The 21,944-nt window shown below is 44.5% G+C and overlaps 1 protein-coding gene across 7 annotated transcripts in view; it reads left to right on the top strand.

Annotated features, from left to right (window-relative positions):
• DSCAM (DS cell adhesion molecule) overlaps positions 1–21,944 on the top strand; it is a 635,668-nt gene that overhangs the window by 541,983 nt on the left and 71,741 nt on the right. For all 7 annotated transcript variants that reach the window (XM_068270401.1, XM_068270399.1, XM_068270402.1 and 4 more), the window contains one exon: positions 14,592–14,704. In XM_068270401.1, the coding sequence (XP_068126502.1) occupies positions 14,592–14,704 (113 nt within the window). The remainder of the gene's footprint in view (positions 1–14,591; positions 14,705–21,944) is intronic.

The raw sequence follows: 21,944 nt of genomic DNA, 5'->3' as shown, positions 1-21,944 counted from the left end.
ATAAACACAAGCTGAATTGAACGGAGGACCCTTCGTAGTAACTCACATGTCCACCAGGAACACTGATGTTTGGCTCGTTTTCCCACAAATGTCAGAAGTGGACTGAGTCAGCTGATGGCGGTGAAACTCCGCTGCAGACAAGCTGGTATCAGTGGCAAGCACCTTTTTTTAGGATTTCAATGAATTGTAATGAAGGCATTTTTTTTGTCCGTGAATGTTATGATGCTGTGGCTAATCTTTTAGAGCAGAGAGCAGGGGTGTTGTTAGAATCCTAAGAGATCCAGGGCACGGCTGGGCACTCCAGCTAATGGATGTGCCCATGTACCAAATGTAGGTGTGGTCATGGTGGAGCCAAATTTACATGAACTTAACAGCGGTCTAAGTAGGCCTGCCCAGCAAAATTTTGGATGAAGCCCCCTCTCTATTGATAAACATAAAACTTTGCAGCATATCATATAAATAGGCAGTGTCTCTTATACATAACTAGGCAGAGTTATCTGGCTTCTGTATTGGCTGATCTGGCTTTCTGCTGGGTGGGCTGGCCTGCTACCACGTTATCTAGCAGATTTCCCATAGCATTCTCTGACCTATTGGACCCACTCTCATTCTTCCATGGGCCTCCCATTGAGGCACCACAACTCCCAGCAATCCCCATAGAGGGATCACAGCTCCCTGCTTGCCCCCATATAGGCATCACAGCACCTAGCGTGTCACCACAGCACCCAGCATGCCGGCCATTGAGGCACCACAGCTGACTCTGCCTGGGAAACATCCGGGGCACGTGTCACTGATCTTTGGGGCTAGCAACGCCCCTGGCAGAGAGAAAGTTCTGAATTCAGAATTTTTTCTGTGTTTATGATTTACTAGGAAAGTGCACTCTGCATTGTCTCTGCAAGTTGCTGCTGCAATCAGCCCTGTAATAAAACCTAGGAATGACATTTATTATATTATTACATGTAATATTGTCATGTGTGCAGAGGTTGTATACGGTGGCACACATTGTGGAGAGAGACACCAGTAACAAATGACTTTAGAACATTTTGTGCCAAACCTTCGTCAGAAAATCTCAACATGACTTTATTTGTAACATCTCGCCCTACAAACAAACATTTCCTGCAATCTGGAAGGACTAACAGACTCTAATCGCCAAGAATCATAGACGGTAAATGCCTCCATTGGTTTAGGAGGAAAAAGAGAAGTATGCCTGAGTCAGGGTCAGAGTTGAGCCCCCTGGTGGTCTGGACCCTGCAGCCGATGTACCACTTCTTGCCTTGCTTAGGCAAGCCTCCGCCGCAGTGTCACACTGAAGACAATATGTACAGAAAATAGACTTCATAATAAGATTTCTGAATCTCTCTTATGGATCATAAATCGTGCCTAGAGCTAAATAGCCTGCCTGACAACCATCCAGCCAATTACAGAGCGTTTAGGGGACTGGAGAGCAGACAAAGCAGAACATGCGAGCCGTGTTGCGGCAGTCTTTCAGCACTAGAGAATAATGGCTTGTAATGGCATTTATCACCAGCCTTCACCATTAGTGCCTGTGGCTTTTTTTTCTTCTCCTCTGGAAGATAATTGGGGTATGAGTGTCAGTGTGATTATATTTAGGAAGTATTTAGGCTTCTGTTGCTATAGCAGTCATGTCAGTAAACGATTACTGACATAACTGATGATCTTGCTCTGGCTGCAGTCTTCTCTGCATCTTGGTGTTGTATAACTTTATAAAGTCTAACTTGCCTAAAAATCCTTTCCACGCTGTCTAACACTAAATACAACCTAACATTGGCTTAGGCTCTGTATTACCATACACAAAAGATAGCACTGTACACATGATCATAGGAATAATCACTTTTGTTTGCTTTTTTGGTTAACAATTTTCAAGAAGCACAATCATTATTATTATGCATTTCTATTATGCAGACATGTTTTCTTTGGTGCTTTTACAGAGTTTACCAATCAATCCACGTCTATTTAGCTGCACTTAGAGTGGCTTATGATTACATTTTCCTACATATGAATGCTGTGTTGAGTAGACTCAGAGCCATCTCTATCCTTTTTTTTTCACTCCAGGCAAGAAGTCCTGTGTCACACACCCACACCCCCGCGCTCCCCCAGCTTATTGTGTAAATGCAGATTATAGTGCAGCAGATACTGTGCTCACCTCTCCGATGGAGTCCAGTGCTTTGCTTTTGCCTGGTGCTAGTGCCCAGCATCTCCTACTGCATTAAGGCTCCCTGCACACTGCATGCAATTCCGATTCCACTTTTTAATCAGTTTTTACATCCGATTCCAATTTTTTTTATCTTTACTACCTGCTGCATTTTTTGATCCGTTTTTCTGTTGAATGTATTCAGAGAAAATCGGAATTGAAAATCGGAAACGGAATCTAAATCGGAAAACGGATTTGCAGTGTGCAGGGAGCCTTAGTGTGATTACACACGGCATGAGAGGTGCTAGCACTAGAGGGAGCAGGAGACAGACAGGATGGTTGCACAGGCACAGCAATGGACTCTGATGGGGAGGTGAGAGCACAGCTTCTGCTGCACTATGCTCTGCATTTACACACTGGGCTGGGGGAGCGCAGGAAGGAGACTGGGACAGAAACTGGTGCAGGTGTCATTGAGGTGCAGAGTCAAAGGATTAACCTCGTCTTCAGCACTGCACCACATTGAAGAACCTAGATCTCTAATAACAAGGCTTAGTTTTATTACTGGTCACTCCCACTTAGCAGTTCCCTGCTAAACCCTTCTTTGCACATTGAGATGCAGGGAAGTAGATGACAGGAGCAGTGAAGTCGGGCAGCTGAAGTCTATATTCCAAGTAGGGTTTGTCACTGTCAAGAAAGTCAAGTCAAAAAAAAAAGGTCCAGTATCCTCTAAGCCAGGCCACACTCCAGAAACTCAATGTAAGCTAAGCCAAGTCAAAAACCAAAAGACCAATGTCATTCAAGCCAGGTTGCCTTCCAGAAGTGCAGTGCCACCTTTGCTAGGGCAGAACCAAAAGGATCAATGTCAGCTAAGCCGTGGCAGAAACTAGAAGATGAATATAAGTCAAGCCAGAAGACCAATTGAGTCAGAAACCAGAGGATTAACTTTGGCCAAGCCAGGTCATAATTCAGAAGAATTAGCACCAGCTAAGCCAGGTCAGTCCCATGGTAATCAAGCCAGGCCTGAAGCCACAGCATTAATATCAGCTATACCAGGAGCCCAGGAGATCAAAGGCAGCTTAGCTGGTTCACTAACCAGAGGACTGAGATCTGCCAAGTTGGGGCTAAAGCCAGAGGTTCATTGTCAGCCAGGTAGATCTCAAGCCACAAAATCAACATCAAGACCAAAAGATTAGAAAAGCAGGAGTCAAAGGAAAGATTCTCCAGCGCTGTGCTGAGGCTTGTGGGCAATATTAGTCCAGAATGTATACACACCTGTGTACCCTACGTACGTCGCCAGTGCCCATGATCACATAATGATAATACCATTGTTTAGGGCCTATTTTGGGGGAAGCCACTTAACATTCCAATATGTCTTAAGGATGACGGAGGAATCCAGAACATTTAGGGCATACATGTCAAACTCTGGCCTGTGGGCCAAATCTGGCCCTCGGAGCCATCAGATTTGGCCCTCAGGTGGTTTTCCTACTTTGCATTATGTTTGCCCCATTCTAGACCATCAGAAGCTATATTGGAGGGTTAGCCCTAGATCCCCAGGGAAGTCATATGGGGAGGGGGAAAGCACTAGACCACTAGACACCAGGGAACTGTATAGGGGAGAGAGGTCCACCAAACATCAGGGAATTGTATAGATAAGGGAGGGAGGGCCACCAAACATCAGGGAACTGTATAGGGGGTGCCATTAGACACCAAGGAACTTTATAAGCGAGAGAGGTGGCCACTAGACATTGAGGTTGGCCCGCAACCTGGTCCCAGAGTTTAATTTCAGCCCACTTTGCATTTGAGTTCGACACCCCTGATTTAGGGGAAGCATGACGCATTGTATGAGAAACCCACAGCCAATACGCATTGGTTTGCCTTTTTTACTTACTTTCCTTGTGTAGGAAGATATACATTTCCATTTTATAGAGAGCAGACACTTTTGTGTTCCCACGTCCAGTGTTATAACTCCATCCTATATACGGCTTCACATTAAAGCCCAGATTGGGACACTCAGCCTTGACGGCTACTAGGTGAGTCACACAATTAATGGAAATCCCTCAACAGAGTAATCAATTTCAAGCAGGTAATTGGATTATGCACACTCAGGTTGATATATACCAGATACTGGAGAGCTTGGGATTGAACCTAATGCACGCTGGACTTCTGCAGTGCTGTCATTTTAGGTCATTAAGCGGATCTGTGGAAGCATGGTTTATGTATAGCAGTCACGTATTGCCTGATTCAGGCAAATCGCACATACGGTTCCTTGTTAATAACCGAATAGACTCTTATTAAATGTATGGTGCTGTATAATAACTTTCTGCCTACTAAGCAGAATGTCGTAGTCATCCAGAGACCGACTAAATGAGTACACGTTTAAAGGCGCACTGCTGTCGTTCAGTTTTCAGCAAATACTAGATGACAAATATTTTTCTGTCCTCACATGTGTTGTCATGTAAACTAAATTAAATGTGATATTTTACAGTTCACAAGTGAAGAATGGAGACAATTTTGGCCTCAATTCACTAAACAGTTTAGACTAGTCTACTGATGGTTTTTAGTCTACTGATGGTTTGGTGTAATGTTTTAGACCTGCTTGTAGACCTGGTCTAAAACATCTGGTAATCAGGGCGGTAAAACAGTGGAAATGATCAAAAGATGTAATTCACAAAGGCAAACAGGGAGTAACCACGCCCACTTTTTCTGACAGAGATTTGACCAGCTGATTTCTGTTGGTAAAGTAATTCTGTGAGGTATTTAAGACGTGAGGAGGGAACCTTGTGAATTAATTATGCAAGAGTTTAATTGTATCCCGAGGAGAGCTCATCAGAGGAGAAGGATGTCAGTCATAGATACTGGTTTGTGAATTGCATCTCTTTTCCCCTGCTTTACCGACTTAACCTCCTTGGCGCTAATCCCGAGCTAAGCTCGGGCTATGCTGCGCAGGAGGATTGCTCAGGCCCCGCTGGGCCGATTTACATAATTTTTTTTTTGTTGCACGCAGCTAGCACTTTGCTAGCTGCGTGAACTCACAGCTCGCCGCCAATTCGCAGCTGCTCGCCACGTTAGAGGGTGCCCCCCCCGAGACCCCTGCGCAGCCTGGCCAATCAGTGCCAGGCAGCGCTGAGGGGTGGATCGGGACTCCCTCTGACGTCACGGCGTCGATGACGTCATCGCGCCCGTCGCCATGGCGACAGGGGAAGCCCTAATGGAAATCCCGTTTACAACGGGATTTTCTGATGGGCCTGATCGCCGGAGGGGGTGGGGGGATGCCGCTGCTCAGCGGCTATCATGTAGCTAGCGCTAGGCTAGCTACATGATTTAAAAAAAACAATTTAAAATAGTGCTGCGCTGCCCCCCTGGCGAATTAATTGTAACGCCAGGGGGGTTAATTACCAAATGTTTTACACCAGGTCTAAAAACGGGTCTAAAGCATTCAGTAATTATTAGTGAATTTCCTCTTGATGCAACTGATTTACACCAAACCATCAGTAGACTTAAAACCATCAGTAGACTTGTATGCAGTGCTTAAAGCACACCTGAAGTGAGAGAGATATTATTATTATTATTATTATCATCATTATTACTAGTAGACCTAAGCCCGTTTAAAAACGGGCTCTAGTTTTATTTCACCACCGCCGCATGTCAGCGCACGCACCTGCCACGCACTCACCCGTCCGCCCCCGTCCTCTTCCTCTCCCAATGGCTACACATGCACAGTAGCCAAAACATTCAGGACACAGGGACAGGAAGATGAGGGACAGGTAGGGGTTTATTATATAGGATTATTATTGATTTATATAGCGCCAGCATCTTCAGTGGCACTGTACAACCACATACAGGGTATAACAATACAAAATAAACAATACAACAGTTAATCCAAGACTGGTGGATTACAGCTGACTTAGTGAACAAATCAACTACAGATTTTCCATTTACAGATTTTTACACAGCAGTGAGAGTGAGAGCCCCGGCCAAAAGGCCTAAGGCTGGGTCCACACTAGACCCGGTTGCAGGACGGACCCTGCAGTCCGGATCAGGGGAAGTACCCACCGTACTGCAAACTGATGAAAGTGCATCAGTTTTGCATCAGTTTTGTATCAGTTTCCGTTCAGGTTTTTCCCTGACAGAAAACGTCTCTATCATTAGGAAGGAGTGGGAGGATTTTTTGGGCCAATCATAAAGCTCAGGCTATCCGTTTTCACATCCGTTTTTTGCCTGTGGAGCTGGAGATGCGTTTTCTCATTGCTTTCACTACCCTTGCGTGTATCCGTGGTCCTGATCCGTTGCGTGAAAATGCAGCAGATCCGGACCTTCCGTTCAGGTTTTCAAAACGGGTCCCAGCAAACGCAGACGGATCCGTTTTTTACTTGGGTGAGGCTGGCTGCTATTTTAAACATTAGTATCCGGGACTCCGTTTTTCATCAGGTTTGAAAAACGCAGCCACGGATACGTTTCCGGACCTAGTGTGGACCAGGTCTTACAGTCTAAATGTAAGGGAAAGGTCAGTAGGTAAAAGGGAAGCTGTGTGTGAGGGGGTAGAAATGATTGACAGTGGGCAAAGTGTCCTAGGTAGGAGAGTATGCTTGTCTGTAGAGGTGAGTTTTCAGATTGCGCCTAAAAGAGTAAGTGTGGTGAGTGGCGGATGTGTTGAGGGAGGGTGTTCCAGAGGAGGGGAGAGGAATGAGAGAAGTCTTGTAAGCAGGAGTGAGAAGAGGTGACCAGAAAGGAAGACAGGAGAATATTGTTAGTAGAGCAGAGATTGCGTGTAGGATGGTATCTGGAGGTAAATTGATTTAGATAGGAAGGAGCTATGTTGTGGAGCACTTTGTAGGCAGGAGTAAGGATTTTAAATGGTATTGTTTGTGTAACTGGGTGCCAGTGAAGGGACTGACAGAGTAGGATTGGGCTGGAGAAGCAGGAGAAGAGGTGGATGAGTCGTGTAGCAGAGTGCATGATGGACTGTAATGGGGCTAAACAGTTGTCGGGGAGGCCGCAGAGCAGAGAGTTGCAATAGTCTAGTCGTGAAATTATCGAAGCATGCGCCATAAGTTTGGTAGTGTCCTGATATGGAGGCTGCCATATTCATTTCCTTTAAAACAATGCTATTTGCTTGGCTGTCCTGCTGATCATCTGATACTTGTAGCCATAGACTCTGAATGAGCATGCAGATCAGATCTTTCTGACCAGAGTCTGTCCGGTTTGGCCACATGCTTGTTTCAGGTGTGTGATCCAGATACTACAGCAGTTAGAGATCAGCAGGATGCCAGGCAACTAGTATTGTTTAATAGGAAATACATATGGCAGCCTCCATAGCCCTCTCAATTCAGGTGTCCATAAACTGGAGGAACACCCTGTCCTGCAAGTGCCTCAAGCCAAGTCTAAAACGGTCTACAGACGTGAGATAAATGTAATCCAAAATGATCTTCCATGATTTCTTTGGGTGGCAGATAACCTTCAGGTTGTGTACATTTGAATGCCAATCAGCCAATTTTGCTTTATTGGAAGGGGAAAACAAGCAACAATTGTGATTAGCGAAGTGGGATCCAAATGTATAGATCACTGAAGGGAAACTGCTAACATAAGCAGATATTGGTACACATGCCAGAGTATAACTTGAAGCGATCAATCAATAGCTTTAAGTGGTTAAGATTTAGCTTCTCCTCTTTGCTTGTTTGGTGGTAAGGCAGAGCAAGGGTTGGATCATTGCACAGGCCATGTAGGTCATGTCCTAAGGGAGCTACTATGTATGGGGAAGACTGGACATGGAAGAAGATGGAAGCTGCTATACTTGCATGAGGACATTGTAAATGGAATGGGAAGGCTACAAGTAACAGGCTACACCTGGAAGAGGATTGCTGCTGCCCAGGGACTCAGCGTTTGGAGAACAGAGTTAAAGGCTGCCCAGGCTGTCCATGGTTTAGGGGAGAGCTGCTGCACATGAAGGCAGCAAGCAGAATGGGGGCTGTTGCTGCATATGGAGATAAGTGGCAAAGGAAAATTGTCCTTAGTGGTCAAAAAGTATAAAGCCAATGCTCGGTTGAGTAAAGTTATATGATCTTATCATATGAATCCTCCCAAAGCCCATTTGAAAAGAAACTCTGCCCTGCAACGGGAGGTTGAGTGACCACTGCCATGTAAAAGGAGGCAAAGTGACCACTGCCTTGTCACAGAAGGCTGAGTGACCACTGCCTTGTTACACAAGACTGGAATACCACTGCCTTGTCACAGGAGGTTAAATAACCACTGCCCTATCACAGAAGACTGAGTGATCACTGCCATGTCTCACAAGACTGAATGACCATTGCCTTTTCATAGGAAACTGAATAACCACTACTATGCAAGAGCTGCTTGAATGATCATTGCCATGTCATGTGAGGGTAGAACACCAATCATGTATTGTACATGCAAGGCAGACTACTATAAAACAGATTGCGTGAATTACAGTTGCAAGGACCATTGAGTTCTCTTCTAAGATAAAAGTTCAACCTTGCAGGACCCACCTTTCAGTATGTAACAGGAGCGGGAAAAGGCTTCTGAAAGCCCATTTTAAACTGACCAGAAATGCTGACCCTCAGACAAGTTCTGGATGGAAATGTCTCCTTGCACCATAGTTGCACTTAGCCAGAATACAGGTCACAGAGTCCCCACATTGTCCTTGTGGGAGGAGATGGGACTCAAGAAGCCATTCACTCTCCAAACAAAGCCTTGTAGAGAGGAGTTGTGTCCTTAAAGGACTATTCCAGCGAAAAAAGTAAGCAGTTAAAATCTGTCAGAACCAACAGGTTTTGGACTAGTCCATTTCCCCACGGGGGATTCTTGGGGTTTTCTTTGGTTTCAAATGTAGGGAAGCTGGCTGGTATCTTACTATTTTGGCAGCTAAACTGCCATTCAGGAAATGCTCTTGATAACAAAAAATGAGGAGATGGACTAGTTCAAAACCTGTCGGTTCTGTCAGATTTTAACTCCTTACTTTTTTCACTGGAGTGGTCCTTTAACTAAGAGACTTCTGAAGAACGTGAGAGGGTTTGATGGTCTGCATAACAGAACAGCCGTGTGGGCTTCATACAATAAAAATATACAGTATAACAAAATATTTTTTTTCAAAGAAAGGATGTGATCTGGGGTAGGGGAGTGCAAAATAATAGAAAAATATCCTAGAATCCTAGGAACCATCTGTCTCATGCTGTTGAGACTTCACTGTTAGTGCAGTTTCAGAGCAGAGGCTCAGATTATGAATAATGTATATTTGTGACTTGTGCTCTGTAACGTCCGGATGCATCTAGCTCTGTCCTATGAGAACGGAAGGGTCTGCCGATTTCTTAGAAAACGGACAGCAGGTGGAGACCTCAACACTCTCCCTAGGCTTTCATCTGGCAGGCCAGAGCCAGGTAAATAAATCATCTGATGTATGAATAGGAATGATAGAAAGCCCCAGCTATTCCTTTCAGTGATTCCAGGCGAGCACGCTCCTTCTGTATTCTTTGTGAAGTGTCCCCTCCATGTGCTCAGCAAAGACTAAAAGAGAAAGCCAATAAAGGATTAACCCCTCCAGGACCAGAACTCAGCTATAATGGCTGGAGAAATTCTATTTCAGACTGTACCTAAAATAAAAGCTGACATAATGTAAAATGGTTGCCAAGTCTCTATGCCTGGAACAGCACACACTTCCACAGGGCACAATGTCTCTTTTGCCAGACTTGCATCATCGTGTATCCATCCAATGGGTGACCACAACCAAGTTGCAACAATCTGAATGGGGACCCATGTCACAGACAACCATTGCAACTGTAGTTTACAAAATTGAATTGATCACGCTCAGGCGTGGGCGCAAATTCGGCTTCGGGTGAGTCCGGATAGTTCTATCCGGATCTCACCCAGTAATGCTGTGTGGTGTGGGCGGGGGGGGGTCAAGCTAACCTGTCTGACGTCTTCTTCGGTCGTCCCTCGGCACCTCCCACGATGCGGTCCACGTGCGTCACGTGATTACAAACACTTCCTCCTTCAACCCGGAAAGAGGAAGTGTTTGTACTCATGTGACTGCCAGTTGGAGCGCATCGTGGGAGGTGCCGAGGGATGACCGAAGAAGACGTCAGACAGGTGAGTTTGACCCCCCCTTCCCGCCCAGCCCGCACAGCATTACTGGGTGAGATCCGGATAGAACTATCCGGACTCACCCGAAGCCGAATTTGCGCCCATGCCTGCTAACGCTTGTTAGCTACAGTCACAACGCAGTTTTCTGATTGACCTAAGGAGGCAGGTAAAACCCCATGAAGCACGTTGTCTATTTTAAAGTTCTGAAATTAAACCTTTTTTTCAGTCAATACTGGTTTGTTTCTTCAGGAACGGTAAGCGCAACACTGCCTCTCCTTTAAACTGTTTTAAGTGTTTTATTTTCATAGGGCACCTCAAAATAGAACTTTTCCAAGTTGTAACGCACCTCAGTTGGGAGGTTGTAGTTTTTTAAGTTTTTTTTTTCCCTACGGAGCCCCAAACCAACCAGTTCCAGTGCAGCAGAACTGGACTAACCGAGCGGGGGTGGTTTTCTCCCCGTAGGTTCAGGCGGTGGTTGCAAGTTTTCGCAACCTATCTTTGTGAGTATATACATTTTATAACCTTTATAGGCCAAATATATTAAAATACTTCACTGTTGGGCTCCTGGTCTCTCTTGTATTTCATAGATAATTCTGGAATTCTCAGGATCTATTGACTCGTTTCATCACTAGAGGATGAGTGACCACTACCATGTCACAGCAGCGTAAAAGGCTGGGTGATCACTTCCTTTTCCCAGGATAACAAGTGATGACTTTCATGTCACGCCAACTTGTATGACGGCCATGTCACAGGATGGTGTATGACCATCACCATATTACCACTTGAGCTCCAAGGGTTTTTAAAAATAATGAAAATGTATTTCATTTTTCTATGGGAAGGTGTATAATAGGGTATTTGGATGTGGTTTTACTTTTTGGCCACAAGATGGAGATACGGAGTTAGTGTGTTCTAAAAATAGAGCCAAGTGTTTATTATTTGTTTATATTTTTGTAAACACAGGAGTGTAGAAACTCGTACTGGTGGTGGAAAAGTGGTAGAGGCTGAGTGATTACTGCTGCCTGAATTGTAGGAGCTTTGTCACAGGAGGCTGAGTGGGGAGGGACAAACAGAGTTGTAGTCACTAAAGATCCATCAAGGGTCTCATGTTCAGGCTAGACTGTCCTTGGGCTTCGTACACAGAAATGAGGATTAATTGTGTACAGACCCATCAATAGCCTAGTGGTTAGCAACACGTCTTTTGCTGTGGAGTGCGGATGAGGTGTGAAGCATGGAATGAGTAGGAAAACAATACATTTGGGGACCGGTCAGACAATACTAAACTTCTGGCATGCCTGATCTTTAGGCAACATCAGGGAACTCCCATACACAAGCTAGATTCTGGTTCTAACCAATGTGTATACTTCGCTTTAAAAGCATCCTCGAGTGAGTGTAACCTAGTGTTTGTACATAGATTTAGACTATGGTGTTTTAAAAAAATTCAAATCTCTAAGCAAACTTACCACATGTGAATGGCAGCTCCCGATATGTCCAGGTTTTTTGGGCCATGATGATTGTTCATACAAGTCTGATGTCTTTTGGAGATGCCCTGTGATCCTGATCACTGAACGACCATTACAAATAACCACTGTAGTGCCTTTTATAGTCATATTTTTCATGGGCAGGGACTGGAGAACTGGTCAGGGTTAAAGAAAAGATGGATGGCGCTAAAATTAGGACAATTAATGAAGAAAACCTGTTTCAGTTTGACAAAGATTGAGACTAAGGGAAGGACCACACTTACAGAAATCACACGCTTCCTTGCATATGATATTGCATGGCAATGTAACCCAATGGCATGACTCGGACTTGCAATGTGATTTCTGATGAGTGGGAAAGAAACTAGGTACCCTGCAGCATAATATCGCACACCACATGTGTTACCAATAGCCAATGACCAGCTGCTGGCAGCTGATCATGGATGACGCATGTGTTAAGACACATTATAAATACAAATTTGACAGTAGAAAACCATGTTTGTTTTCTGTAAACTTAAGTGTGGTTCCTGCCCAAGGTTCACTTTCCTGCTGGAAAAGGATATATACAGCTACAGCTACAGTTCACTGGCAGGGTTTAAAAAGAACCCGAGGTGGGTTTGAAGAATGTTATCTGCATACAGAGGCTGGATCTGCCTATACAGCCCAGCCTCTGTTGCTATCCCTAACCCCCCTAAGGTCCCCCTGCACTCTGCAATCCCTCATAAATCACAGCCACGCTGCTGACAAACAGCTTGTCAGAGCTGGCTGTGTTTATCTCAATAGTGTCAGTCTGCTGCTCTCCCCGCCTCCTGCAGAACTCCAGTCCCCGCCTGCATTCCTTCCCTCCCTGCTGATTGGAGGGAAGGAACGGGGGCAGGGACCGGAGCTATGCAGGAGGCGGGGGAGCAGCTGAGACTGACACTACAGATGTAAACACAGCCTCACAGCACGGCTGTGATTTATGAGGGATTGCAGAGTGCAAGGGGACCTTAGTGGGGTTTGGGATAGCAACAGAGGCTGGGCTGTATAGGCAGATCCAGCCTCTGTATGCAGATAACATTCTTTAAACACACCTCGGGTTCTCTTTAAAAGATAACAAATGTTTGGAATAGCCTAGTCCACATTGCACTCCTACTGAGTATCTGTGGCATGACTCCGAGATTGCTGTAATGCAACCCACCTAACTTAAAGGAGCAGTTTTGCCTTGAGGACTGAGTGAAAATTCCAGTGCCTAGATAACCCCAAGAGACATACAGAGTAAGGTGATGCAACAAAATATTGACTTTGGCGGCGGGTACCTCTGTTGTTTCTCTGTTTTTTTGTTACAGTATAAAACGCTTGCATTTTAAATGGAAGGCATGGTGTGTCAAATGGTGCTAACACTTCAAATACCACATTTGGGGGCTGATTCACAAATCTTTTCTGTTGTATTATCTCACCTTAAAGAGGAACTCCAGTGAAAATAACATAATAAAAAAAGTGCTTCATTTTTACAATAATTATGTATAAATGATTTAGTCAGTGTTTGCCCATTGTAAAATCTTTCCTCTCCCTAATTTACATTCAGACATTTATCACATGGTGACATTTTTGCTGCTGGCAGGTGATGTAACTGGAAGTAGATGCTTCTTGCTTTTTTGGCAGTTGGAAACAGCTGTTATTTGCCATAATGCAACAAGGCTCCCACAGTGAGATGTCAGGACCTCAGACCTGTGAGGCGTTGGCATCACACTGTGGGAGGGGTTTCACCACAAAATCAGCCATACAGAGCCCCCTGATGATCCGTTTGAGAAAAGTAATACATTTCTCATGGGAAAGGGGGTATCAGCTACTAATTGGGATGAAGTTCAATTCTTGGTTACGGGTTCTCTTTAAAGAGAATCCGAGGTGGGGGTGACAATGCTATCCGCATACAGAAGCTGGGTCTGCCTATACAGCCCAGCCTCTGTTGCTTTCTATATACCCCCTAAGTTCCCCCTGGGCTCTGCTATCCCCCATAAATCACAGCCGCGCTGTGCGGGCTGTGTTTACCTATGTACTGTCAGTCTCCGCGCTCCCTGCATAGCTCCGGTCCCCGCCCGCATCCCTTACCTCCAATTAGCGGGGAAGGAAGGAACGCAGGTGGGGACCGGAGCTACGCAGAAGGCGGGGGGAGTGATGAGACTGATACTTCATAGGTAAACACAGCCCGCTGCGTCGCACTGCGTGTCGACAGCACGGCTGTGATTTATGGGGGATAGAGTGCAGGGGGGCCTAGGGGGGATCTGGATAGCAACAGAGGCTGGGTAGTATAGGCAGACCCAGCCTCTGTATGCGGATAGCATTGTCAGAACCCCACCTCGGGTTCTCTTTAACTCATGATTTGTTTTTTGTCCTATCTGTTTATCTCATGCATTAGCTCTCTGTACAGTTAAGGTGAAAAATAAGTAAACTTTGTGAATCAACCCCTTCCAGGCTGTTTTCCCACTTGAGAGTAAAACAAGACATTTTTTGTCCATTTTACTGTATCGCAAAACTGACAGTGAATGGCTCCTATTTTATATAGCTTTTTTATGTTAGCCTGCCATGGATCCAGTAAATCTGTTGCGGGAATTGGGGCGCACTTCTGTGCATTTCGTAATAATCCCGAGTAGGCTTATGCGTTCCCCATATAGCCCATGGCGGTAACGAATCTGCCCCGACCTCCAGCTGGACTACAGCAGACCATTGAACACTACATTGTCCCACTGAGCCAGAGAGATATCCGCACCATTCATGACTCATGAGTACACTGCCTGACTGCAGCTCTGCCTGCTTTGTGAAGTGCTGCTTTAATACAGAACCCTGTTAGCATATCCACTAATATTTCCATTCTGTGTCTCTTCTATTTTCAGCAAAAACACCCGGACCTCAGACACTCTGAACAAGCAGCAGACCCTGAGGATGCACATAGACATTCCCCGAGCACAGCTTCTCATAGAAGAACGAGACACCATGGAGACGATTGGTACGTTGTCAATGTCTATATTCGAACTTGTGATTGTCCTCTGTAGTCAAGGCTATTCTTTTGAAATGTGTGAGATGCCCCAACTACACAATGCATAACATCTTGTCTTCTACATCGCTGTTTTTATATTGAACAGGAAAGCTGGCAATTTGGCAAGAGAGCTTGTGGTCACTTGGCCACTGTAATAATAATAATAATAATCCAAACATTTATATAGCGCTTTTCTCCTGTCGGACTCAAAGCGCTCAAGAGCTGCAGCCACTGGGACGCGCTCAAGAGGCCACCCTGCAGTGTTAGGGAGTCTTGCCTTGAACTCCTTACTGAATAGGTACTTGACCTAGCCAGGATTCGAACCCTGGTCGCCCATGTCAAAGGCAGAGCCCTTAACCAGTAAACTATCCAGCCACTGTAGGTCTTCCCTGAGGTTTCCGCTGTCAAAGCATGCCTTTGCTGGTCGGGAACACACTCACCTGCTTTGCCCTTTGGAGGCTGGTGGGGTTCTATGTATGTAATCTGTGGGTTTGTGCCTCCAGTCTAGAGCCATTAGAAGCAGTTTGGAGCTTTTAGGTAACTTCCACTTCTGCTGAAAAAAAAGGGTTTGTTTTTTTGTTAGCATGTATTTTTTCACTTATTCATTATTTTTTTGCTACACCAAATTATTATTATTTTTTTTTATTTATATAGCACCAACATCTTCTGTAGCGCTGTACATAATACAAACAAATAATGGGGAACAAATATACATAAGAAATACAAGACACTGTACAGCCATGACATTGAATAGAATAAATACAAATACATACATAGTTGATGTGTAGTTGGTACATGTACATACAGTATGTCAAAATTACAGCAGTATGAGAAACACTAGGAGGAGGTCCCTGCCCTTGCGAGCTTACAATCTAGAGAGTAGTGGGGAGGAAGCAAAAGGGAAGGAAACATAAGGATTAGTGGGTGAACCAGTGTGCCTTCAGTGCTGCCTATAGCAAATTATAGGCTTGTCTGAACAGGTGTGTTTTCAGAGTACGTTAAAAGGTTTCCAGACTCGTGGCATGACGAACCGGCTGAGGGAGAGCGTTCCAACGGAAAGGGATAGCCCGTGAGAAGTCTTGGATGCGAGAGTGAGAGGAGTTGACTTGGCTGGAGGACAAAATGGAATGTATTGTTTTAATTTAATTCAGAGCAGCACAAAAACACTCCATAAAAGTTAACGTAACACTACCGAAAACTAGCTGACATTAGTAACTCCTCAAATATTCTTGCTTATGGTATATACAAATTAATTTCTAAGGCTTGTTTACAGTATGCACATTACACTATAAATATCACATTCCAATAACTCAGTGTAAAATAAACAATCTTAACTTTGGTAGAGGAAGGATAGTAAAAAATAATTCATTTATTGGACACTAAAGTATGACACGTTTCGCAGGTCTTGCCAGCTTCTTCATGTCAATAAATACTGAGCTCCAAGTCTGAGGTGTCCGAGTAACAGACACTGTATTTTTTGACCCAAAGAAGAAAGAAAATTGTTTATTCACATGGACATATTAGTGTGGAGAACGTCTTGTACCTTTAACCTTCTCTGACCATGTTATAGTATTCATCTCCTTACGTTGATAATGACCAAAACGCCGCTAATCTTGATTCAAAAATCTGAGTTCGCTTCATTACATTTGAGATAGTCACTTAAACCGCATGACTTTTACAGTCATCCCTATGTGTCAGCTGGCAACACTAGAATAAACATTATGTAAGACTGTGACAGCTCAGCGTGTCAGCCCATCGCATTCCTTCTAAGATTTCCCTGTACAATGTTGTTTTTTCCTGTGTCCTGAAAACTTGTAAGAGGATTACCGGCTAATGCAGAGCACTGAGCTGCCGCCATGGAGACGTTTGTTTTGGAAACAGAATTTGCAGACCTCTTGCAGAGTAGAAATATTAATGATGGAATCGGTACACCTGGGCTGCGGATCCTCAGGCCAGAGAGTTTCTGATCAGAGAATGTGCCGCTGTCGCTCTACCATAACTCACTGATCGCCTTGGCTCTGGTTCATAATGTTCCACAGAGCACATACAGCCTAATACCAGTGAAAAAAAAAAAAGATTTAATTCTGAATAGAGGAAAAATGGGTTAGAAACTTTGGCACCTTGTATCCCCACTGGAGAAATATTTTCTCACTTCCTACCTATGATGGAGCTTTGTGGCTTAAAGGGGTTCTCCGGTATCTAAAAAAAAGCTAAAATTGACACTTACATGGGGCTTCTATCGGCCCCCTGCAGCTGTAATGTCCCGCGCCGCCCTCCTGCGATGCGCCATTCCCCGCCGACGGCACCGGGCTAATTATTCATTTGTTCAACACTGAGTCCGACAGGACAAACCCTATAGGTATATACACAGAGTTAGTTACTCATGCATAAAAACTATATAGTTTAGTGGTAGGTGTACATGGCTCGGTGACACCTACTGAAGATGCCATACAACGATATATATACAATCGTATGGGTAAATGTGGAGGTCTTTGCTTATCCCCTAGCTCTGTGTTAAACACAGTGTGGTGTAGCTATTCCACTTAAAGATGTCACCTTGAATACAAATAGAAGGCAGTAGTGTCAATTGTACTAAGTCTATACTACTAGTGTAGAGGACCCGTACAAACAAGCGTTAGGGCACATTCTACCTCTTAATGAGGCTGTGGAGTAAGAACGGTGCTCAGGTGCTATTTACAGAGTGTTTGTAATATGAGAACAGACATATTTCACCAAACGGCTTTATCAAAGTTGCTGTACATATTTACAATGCAAGTGCACCAACAGAGTTTCCCCCAGCCAATAGCCCAAGTCAGAGCTGGAGCACCCTGTTCGGTGCACGGCTAAATACTGGGGATGATGAACGCTCACACCCACGGGGTGTATCAAACGTTTCTACACATACCAGTTCCATAGCAGGGATGCAGCAGCCGGTATCCGTGCTGTAAGCAGCCTGTACGCCCAGTAATCTGTTTTATTCCACCACTGTAACAACGAAGGCTGTGACGTCACAGCACTTCCGGTTGCCAAGCGCATCACTTCCGGTATACGTGTTGCCATAATGATTGAGACGCTTGAGCCCCGATGCTGTAAGTCTATCAAAAGACTATAGACTAAGCGTAGTACACATCACTGGTATCAAAAACAGGGGCAGTGCGCCCCACATACAGAGCAACATCTGCATGCCGGGTGCCGTCCTCTATATGGGTGTAAGGTGCCAACACTATTGCAGATAATAGGTAAGGCCAACATCCACACCTAATCTGTCCTCTGGACGGCAGATCGGATCATAACGTCACTGTGGGCAAATATGCAGATGTGTTGGTATGTTAGATATTATACATGTAAGGCCGCGTACAGATCACAGCTGCACCCTCTCGAGCGGCCCGAGGGCCGCATGGGGTGTCGGCACAGTCACTCAGCTGCCAATATGGGCCATACCAATGTTAATACCACACAGGGCACACGATTCATGCGTGTAAAAAATTGCATGCTGTGTGCCTAAAAAGTATTTTATGCCTCCTATTGCTGACCCCATCAATGTGTTTCGAGACCCCCCATATATTGTCCCCATTACTGGACATATCGATATCCGTGGTTGCAGTCCCCTAAGTCAACATATATAATACATATCCGCAAGAGATCAAAATTAGTCTATACACTTATCACTTATCACGCCACAAATTAGATTTGGATAAGGGTAACCAGACCCCCAGTTAATCTTTTGTTCACCCCCCAGGTGACAGCCTAGAAAGAGCCCTATAGGAAACAGGCAAGGTTAAAATCCTCATTCAGACCACTCAGAGCAATCGTGTCCAATCGGAATATCCACTGGGATTTTATTTGTGTTAGTTTTTTGTCCAGTTTGCCCCCTCTGATGTTTTTCTTCCATTCTTGCACTCCCCAAAATTTGATGTCAAATCTAGACTGGGGGTGTACTTGATTCATATGTCTGGCCACAGCTGTGTCATTCCTATGTTTGATGTCACCTATGTGTTCCAGTACCCTTTCTTTTAGCGCACGGGTAGTTTTTCCTATATAAAGCAGGTCGCACCCACATCTTGCTGCATACACGACAGCCTTTGTGTTGCAGGTAATGAATGACCGTATTTCAAATTTCCTCCCATTCATTGGGGCAATAAAATATTTTGTTATAGGCATGTACCTGCATGCCTTGCACTTTCCACAGTGGAAAGAACCATTCGGTTTCGTGGCATGTGTACTGTGGACAAGAATGTCTCGTAAATTGGGCGCCCTTCTATACGTAATGGAGGGATGAGGGGTAAGCACTTTGGACAGATCCTTATCTTTGTTGAGTATGGGCCAGTAGTGTTTGATAATTTCGAACACTGTGTGTGAGTGTTCAGTAAAAGTGCCTATAAGACGTGGTGGTTGGCGTTTAGACATATCTGCTATAGGGACATCAGATTTATTGGTGAGGCTATTTTCCAATGTTCTCTGTCTCGGGATATGCTTGGCGCGCACATACACCTGCTCTATTACTACATCAAGGAAACCCCTTTGTTTGAATCTTTCTGTGAGTAGTTTACATTCGTCTTCAAATGTTTCCTCGTTCGAGCAATTTCTGCGCGCACGCAAGAACTGCCCAATGGGTATGCTACTTCTAAGTGATCTGGGATGAGAGCTATCCCATTTCAGTAGGGAGTTTTTCGCCGTTGGTTTTCGAAAAATACTGGTTTCTATGTTACCTTTTTCACCTATTTTGATCGTTAGATCGAGAAAATTAATGTGTGTGTCACTAATTTCATAGGTGAATTTCATCCCTATCTCATTGGTGTTTAATATGGTCACAAAATCCATAAAAAGATTGCGCTGTCCCTCCCAAATAATCACAATGTCGTCAATAAAACTCCCCCGGTAGGCAATGTGTGACGTATAGAACTCAAGGTCTTCGGCAAAGACTATGGTGTCTTCCCACCAGCCCAGGAACAGGTTAGCGTAGTAGGGGGCGCACACCGTCCCCATAGCACTGCCCCTGAGCTGGTGGTAAGTCCTGCCTCCAAACCAAAAAATGTTATGGGTGAGGATGAAATGTAGTAATTTGACTAGCGTGATGTTATGTTGGTCGAAATGATTACCCATGTCGACAGAAAGTGCTGCACCACTTTCATCCCTAATTCATGCTGAATGTTACTGTATAAAGCCTCTACATCTATGCTGGCCAGAAGGGTGTCAGGGGTTACTGTCAAATCCTGAAGGTGAATTAGGACGTCTTTGGTATCTTTAAGATGTGATGGTAAGGACTCTACAAAGGGGCGCAGAAATTTGTCCACATATTGGCTAATCTGATCAGTCAGACTCTCTCGTCCAGACACAATTGGTCTCCCTGGTGGTGGGGACCTCGCCTTGTATATTTTAGGGAGGGCATAAAATACTGCCATTACCGGGTGTTCTGTGGATTTTTTTAAACGTTCATAATCGTCTACATCTAGACCACCACTTTCCCATCTGTTCTAGAGTAATTGTTGTAACTCTGTAAAAAGACAGAGCGCTCAACAGATTTTTCTCATACATGCATTAATAGTAAATGTCTCTTTAAGTAAAACGTCCAACTTTATAATAAAAAGTTCATAGAGACAGATCAGATTGCTTCCTCCAATTCAGCCGTGCTTCAATGCGTGATCTCCATAGCCTTGCATCAATTAATAAAGTGGTAACATTATACGCTCACCAGATAGATGGGCCAATCCTCTCAGATCAGCAGATAACGTTTTTGGCCCTGCCAGTAAACTTTCTTCCTCCACTCCTCAAAGTTTCTCAGGGTTCCGCCATACATAAAAAACAATAAACACAGCAGCAATAGTATAATACCGTCTGGTCAGTTATCCACCCAGTGCACCCTCAAACCAGCTATGTCACCCAGCGTGCCTCCACCACACAGATACACAGGGCGCTCACCAGATGCACGGGCCGACCCGCAACAGACCAGTGATACAGCGTGTTGTAACAACCTATATCCAGTTCTTTGGCAGATAAACCTCTCCTAGGACTCAAACACAGTCGACCATGGCGTAATTCCGTTTTATTGTATGCCTCATAAAAAGTAGTGCACTTACATTTAAGTAGATAAAATGCGCATATAAAATCAATATCACAGGGCCCTCCAGCGTCTCAGCAGCTCCTTCGGCCACGCCCTACTAGTTTCGTCCAATTGATGAGTCAATTATAGAATTCTGAAGGCTCAAAATATAAATGAGGACCTAGCTTTAGTTACTATAATTACTACAACCAATTACTATTATTTTCACTTTTCAACCATTGTTTAAAGAGGAACTGTAGTGAAAATAACCCAAGTAATAAAATTGCTTACCCATATATACTCGAATACAAGTCGACCTCATGTATAAGTCGACTCCAATATTCAACCCTCTTAAGCTGGAATTTTTATTGACTCAAGTATAAGTTTACCCAGCAAAGTTAATGGTTGCACTTGGGGCTTGAGGGGTGGTTAATGACTGCACTGCATACAGTATTGCATCCATTAACCCCTCCTGTCCCTTAAGTGCAGCCAATACCTCCTCCAGTCCCCCAAGTGCTGCAGTTATTCACTCCTTTTTATACAGCCCACCCACACACACACCTCATCCCCACCCCCTGCCCCTTTCCTTGTTAATTGTTGTGGCCAGGACTTTCAGGACCTGTGTTTCCTTGGCATTTCCTTTCCCCAAAGTATCACTTACCACAGGGTAAATTGCTGCAAATGGGAAAGTCACTATTAGTACACACATTAATCAGTGTGCTGAGTGTTGCCTGTGACTCATGTATAAGTCGACCCCTATTCATTTATGAAGTGAATTAGAACTAAATTTCTAGACTTATACTCAAGTATATACAGTATTTTTTTTTTTTACAGTATTCATGTATACGTTACTTAGTCAGTGTTTGCCCATTGTAAAATATTTCCTCTCCCTGATTTACATTCTGAAATGTATCACATGGTGACATCTTTAGTTCTGCGGGGTGATCTGTATGGAATGTTAATTAGTGAGAGCTCTATGCACAGACTGAGATATACTGCTTGTTTGGCAGTTGGAAAAAGCTGTTATTTCCCCTCAATGCAATGAGGTTCACAGACATTAAAGGGAACCTGAACCCAGAGCAGACATCGGGTGGGGGGGGGGGGACAACTGACACTGCAGTAAGGGGCTCAGGGCTTCTGGGGGCCCTGGGCCCCCCAAAGCGCTGGAAG

The sequence above is a fragment of the Hyperolius riggenbachi genome, chromosome 2 (assembly GCF_040937935.1).
Source record: "Hyperolius riggenbachi isolate aHypRig1 chromosome 2, aHypRig1.pri, whole genome shotgun sequence".
NCBI classification, from domain to species: domain Eukaryota; kingdom Metazoa; phylum Chordata; class Amphibia; order Anura; family Hyperoliidae; genus Hyperolius; species Hyperolius riggenbachi.
Note: the sequence above shows the minus strand (reverse complement) of the source record. Positions and strands in the feature narration are given on the sequence as shown.